This window comes from Dendrobates tinctorius, unplaced genomic scaffold, assembly GCF_039654945.1.
Source record: "Dendrobates tinctorius isolate UK_male_01 unplaced genomic scaffold, ASM3965494v1 ptg000011l, whole genome shotgun sequence".
Lineage (NCBI taxonomy): Eukaryota > Metazoa > Chordata > Amphibia > Anura > Dendrobatidae > Dendrobates > Dendrobates tinctorius.
Window position 1 is genome coordinate 8091822 of NW_027361679.1, and position 6000 is coordinate 8097821.

The 6000-nt window shown below is 45.2% G+C and overlaps 1 protein-coding gene across 2 annotated transcripts in view; it reads right to left on the minus strand.

Moving 5' to 3' along the window:
• Window positions 1–5754, minus strand: part of LOC141100922 (venom factor-like) — a 481958-nt gene extending 476204 nt beyond the window's left edge. For both annotated transcript variants that reach the window (XM_073589703.1, XM_073589701.1), the window contains exon 1: window positions 5626–5754. In XM_073589703.1, coding sequence (XP_073445804.1) covers window positions 5626–5708 — 83 coding nt within the window. In that variant the 5' untranslated portion in view covers window positions 5709–5754. The remainder of the gene's footprint in view (window positions 1–5625) is intronic.
• Window positions 5755–6000: the final 246 nt, after the last annotated feature.

A 6000-nucleotide genomic window follows, 5' to 3' on the forward strand; every position in this document is an offset into this window, starting at 1 on the left:
TATTTTCCCAAGGGTAAAAGGACCCTAAAAGTTATTGTGCAATTTGTCTTGAGTATGCTGATACCCCACATGTGGGGGTAAACCACTATTTGGGCGAATGGCAGAGCTCGGAAGGGAAGCAGCGCCATTTGACGTTTTTGGCTGGAATTGAGATCGGACATCATGTCGCGATTGGAAAACCCCTGATGTACCAAAACAGTGGAAACCCCCCACAAATGACACCATTTTGGAAACTAGACCCCCTAAGGAACTTATCTAGATGTGTGGTGAGAACTTTGAACCCCCAAGGGCTTCACAGAAGTTTATAACATAAAGCCGTACAATTAAAAAATCATATTTTTTCCAAAAAATGATCTTTTCACCCTCAATTCTTATTTTCCAAGGGTAACAGCACCCTAAAAGTTATTGTGCAATTTGTTCTGAGTACGCTGATACCCCACATGTGGGGGTAAACCACTATTTGGGCGCATGGCAGAGCTCGGAAGGGAAGCAGCGCCATTTGACGTTTTTGGCTGGAATTGAGATCGGACACCATGTCGCGATTGGAAAACCCCTGATGTACCTAAACTGTGGAAACCCCCACAAATGACACCATTTTGGAAACTAGACCCCCTAAGGAACTTATCTAGATGTGTGGTGAGAACTTTGAACCCCCCAGTGCTTCACAGAAGTTTATAACGCCCGGGCGTGAAAATAAAAAATTCGCATTTTTTCCACAAACATGATCTTTTAGTCACCATTTTTTTTATTTTCCCAAGGGTAACAGGAGAAATTAGACCCCAAAAGTTGTTGTGCAATTTGTCCTGAGTATGCTGATACCCCATATGTGGGAGAAAACTACTGTATGGGCACACGTCGGGGCTTGGAAGGGAAGTAGTGACGTTTTGGAATGCAGACATTGATGGAATGGTCTGCGGGTGTCATGTTGCCTTTGGAGAGCCCCTAATGTACCTAAACAGTAGAAACCCCCCACAAATGACCCCATTTTGAAAACTAGACCGCCTAAGGAACTTATTTAGATGTGAAGTGAGCAATTTGAACCCCCAAGGGCTTCACAGAAGTTTATAATGCCAGGGCATGAAAATAAAAAAATCGTATTTTTTCCACAAACATGATCAATTAGTCCCCAATTTTTTTATTTTCCCAAGGGTAACAGGAGAAATTGAACCCCAAAAGTTGTTGTCCAATTTGTCCTGAGTACGCTGATACCTCATATGTGGGAGAAAACTACTGTATGGGCACACGTCGGGGCTCGGAAGGGAAGTAGTGACGTTTTGGAATGCAGACTTTGATGGAATGGTCTGCGGGTGTCATGTTGCCTTTGGAGAGCCCCTAATGTACCTAAACAGTGGAAACACCCTCAAATGACCCCATTTTGGAAATGAGAACCCCTAAGGAACTTATCTAGATGTGTGGTGAGCACTTTGAACCCCCAAGGGCTTAACAGAAGTTTATAATGCCCGGGCATGAAAATAAAAAAATCGTATTTTTTCCACAAACATGATCAATTAGTCCCCAATTTTTTCATTTTCCCAAGGGTAACAGGAGAAATTGGACCCCAAAAGTTGTTGTCCAATTTGTCATGAGTACGCTGACACCCCATATGTGGGAGAAAACTACTGTATGGACACACGTCGGGGCTCGGAAGTGAAGCAGTGCCATTTTGGAATGCCGACTTTGATGGAGTGGTCTGCGGGTGTCATGTGCGTTTGGAGAGCCCCTGATGTACCTAAACTATTGAAACTCCCCACAAGTGACCCCATTTTGGACACTAGACCCCCCCCACGGAACTTATCTAGATGTGTGATGAGCACTTTGAACCCCCAAGTGCTTCACAGAAGTTTATAACGCTCGGACGTGAAAATAAAAAAATCATTTTTTTCCACAAAAATGATATTTTTGCCCCCAATTTTTTATTTTCCCAAGGGTAACAGGAGAAATTGGACCCCAAAAATTGTTTTGCAATTTGTCCTGAGTAGGCTGATACCCTACATGTGGGGGTAAAACACTGTTTGGGCGCATGGCAGAGCTTGGAAGGGAAGGAGCACCATATGACTTTTTCAACTCAGAATTGGCTGGAATTGAGATCAGATGCAATGTTGCATTTCAAGAGCCCCTGATGTGCCCAAACAGTGGAAACCCCCAATTCTAACTCCAACCCGAACCCCAACACACCCCTAACCCTAATCTCAGCCCTAACCCTAGCCCTAACCCTAGCCCTAACCCTAGCCCTAACCCTAATGGAAAAATGGAAATAAATACATTTTTTTAATTTTATTATTTTTCCCTAACTAAGGGGGTGATAACGGGGGGTTTGATTTACTATTTATGGCGGTTTTTATGTTTGGCGGCTGTCGCACGCTGAAAGACGCTTTTTATTGTAAAAATAGTTTTTGCATCACCACATATTGAGAGCTATAATTTTTCCGTATTTTGACCCACTGGGTCATGTGAGGTCTTATTTTTTGCAGGACAAGTTGACGTTTTTATCGGTACCATTTTCGGGCACGTGACATTTTTTGATCGCTTTTTATTCCGATTTTTTGGGACGCAGAATGAACAAAAACCAGCGTTTCATGAATTTCTTTTGGGGGGGTGCGTTTACACCGTTCCGCGTGCGGTAAAATTGATAAAGCGGTTTTATTCTTCTGGTCAGTACGGTTACAGCGATACCTCATTTAGGTCGTTTTTTTATGTTTTGTCGGTTTTATGCAATGAAAACTATTTTATATAAAAAATAATTATTTTTGCATCGCTTTATTCTGCGAGCTATAACTTTTTTATTTTTTCGCTGATGATGCTGTGTCGCAGCTCGTTTTTTGCTGGACAAGATGTCGTTTTCAGCGGTACCATGGATATTTATATGCGTCTTTTTGATCGCGTGTTATTACACTTTTTGTTTGGCGGTATGATAATAAATCATTATTTTTTGCTTCGTTTTTTATTTTTATTTTTTAAGGGGTTCGCTAAAGGGGTTAACTAATGGGACAGTTTTATAGGGCGGGTCGTTACGGACGCGGCGATACCTAATATGTGTACTTTTATTGTTTTGGTTTTTTTTTATTTTCAAAAAATGAATTTATTGGGGAATATTTATTTTTTTTTTACTAATTTATTTGGCGATTTTTTTAAAATTATTTTTACACTTTTTTTTTATTTTTTTTTACTTTATTACATAGTCCCAGGTGGGACATCACTGTCCTGTGACAGATCGCTGATCTGTCACATCACAGATCACTGTGACAGATCAGCAATCTGTCACAGGCATTGAAGAAGACTTCCTCTTGCCTGCGCTTTGCAGGCACTGAGGAAGCCAGCTTGCTGCAGGCCCCCGAAGGCCCCCGTCGCCATCTTGGATTCGGGGGCCTGGAGGAAAGGAGTCCCCCGCAGCAGCGCTGCACATTGCGCTGCCGTGGGGGGCTCAGGGAAGCACGGAGGGAGCCCCGTCCCTGCCGATGCTTCCCTTTAACCCCCGGTACACCGCGATCGTGTTTGATCGCGGTGTGCAAGGGGTTAACGTGTCGGGGGCGGTCCGTGACTGCCCCTGACACAGCTGTGATTGATCGCGGTAGACGTACTATCCCGTCCATGGGCATAGGGGCCCGGGTCCCATGGACGGGATAGTACGTCTCATGTCAGGAAGGGGTTAAAGGGCCGGCGCGCCAAATCGAAAGCTGAATGACCCCAGGCTCCAAATCGGAGGCTGAGCCACCTCGGCCTCCAAACCGGAGGCTGATCGACCCTGGCCTACAAATCGGAGGCTGAGCCACCCTGGCCCCGCTCACCAAATCGGACCCAGAGTGGCCCCGCCCACCAAATCAGAGCCAGAGTGGCCCCACCCACCAAATCAGAGCCAGAGTGGCCCCGCCCACCAAATCGGACCCAGAGTGGCCCCGCCCACCAAATCGGACTCTGAGGGGCCCCGCCCACCAAATCAGACCCAGAGTGACCACGCCCACCAAATTAGACCCAGAGTGGCCCCGCCCACCAAATCGGACCCTGAGGGGCCCCACCCACCAAATCGGACCCAAAGTGGGCCCGCCCACCAAATTGGACCCAGAGGGGCTCCGCCCATAAAATCAGACCCTAAGGGTCCCCACCCACAAAATCGGACCCTGAGGGGCCCCGGCCACAAAATCGGACCCTGAGTGACCCCAGGCTCCAAATCGGAGGCTGAGCCACCCTGGCCTCCAAATCGGACCCTGAGGGGCCCCGTCCACCAAATCGGACCCTGATTGGCCCCATCCACCAAATTAGACCCAGAGGGGCCCCACCCACAAAATCGGACCCTGAGGGGCCCCGGCCACAAAATCAGACCCTGAGGGGCCCCGGCCACAAAATCGGACCCTGAGGGGCCCCGCGCACCAAATCAGACCCTGAGGGGCCCCACCCACCAAATCGGACCCTGAGGGGCCCCACCCACAAAATCAGATGTTGAGGGGCCCCGGCCACAAAATCGGACCCTGAGGGGCCCCACCCACAAAATCGGACCCTGAGGGATCCCGGCCACCAATTCAAGCCCTGAGGAGCCCAGGCCACCAAATCGGATCCTGAGGGGCCCCACCCACCAAATCAGACCCTGAGGCCAAAGTGGCCCCTGAGAGGCACCCACAGTTAAAACGGATCCAAAGTTCAAAGTCTTGCAGGGGCAGCAGGCAAGTCTCTCTTAAAGGGGCAGCCCGGGCACCATTTCAAAGCACTATCTGTACTTCCTTCAGGAAATACACATCTAGTTAATCCAAAGATCCCTGAGACACATACCAGCCATGAGTTTATGTGAAAAACAAATGTACATGTTTGACACTTAAATCCAATTTGAATAGTAATTGCAATGAGGCATAGGTAGTCATAGTAGACTGGCTATAAACCAATAACATGAAGTGCGTGATGGGCATAAACAGCTGGGTTACTGGTATATCTCAAAATGACACATGCTAATTTTGTGCTGATAGATTAAGATTGGAATCTACATGCAAATTTGCTATATTTTTTATTGCACTGAAATAATTAAACATCATCGCAACAGGATTCTACATTTCCGATCTTTTTCATATGTTCAGCTGCCATGCAGACAAATGCCATGCATATCTATGGCAACAGACAACAAACAGTGTGTAACCTGATCCTGCAGTAATATTGCAGTAATCTGATCCTGCAGTAATATTTTCATCTGTCCCCTGCTTCAAGCTAATGTAAATTCCATAAGATAGCAAGGAGTAAGGAATAGATAGGAGATTGCTGCTGGATCAGAGCTGTTGAGATTTTAATAAAGACATTTCGGAAAAATATGTAACTGTCATGCAAGATATATCAGTACAATAAAAAACTGGTTTGAAAATGAACATAACCTGTAATGATCTAATCAAGGTACGTGTATTCAGCATCTCAGGTTCTGAACATATCGTTAAGGGCTGGCACTCACTTCCACCAGATCACTGCAGGTGTGTCTGAATGAACAGAGCTTTTTCCTATATTTTTACTGCATTTCTTCACAGTATATCTCATATAATAGTGTCAATATACCTGTCACATATTACATATTTAAGGGGATTTATACACATTGAGGGTATTTAAAATAAATGATTCTATGATATGATATGATAAATAATACTATATAGTACTCACAACTGTTTGGATGTAGAAAGTTCAACACAAAACTGCACCAGGAGTAGAACCGCCAACTTTGAGACTGGCAAATTCTGACCCATGATTATACCAAGGATCTTGTTCAGTTTCTACTGATGTAGAATAATAGCTTTTATATTAATCAACTATGAATACAAACAAACTGTAAGGGGGAGAGCAAAAGTCAAAAGGTTGTTTACATTTCTACTGAAAAACTGAAAATCATGTGATTTCTCTTCTAAATGGCAATCATTAACCAGCATCTTGTTCCCGCAAATATTAAGCTTAATAGGCCATGTGCACACACTGAGTATTTGGGGAGTTTTTTACCCTAGTATTTGTAAGCCAAAACCAGGAGTGGAACAGTCAGAGGAA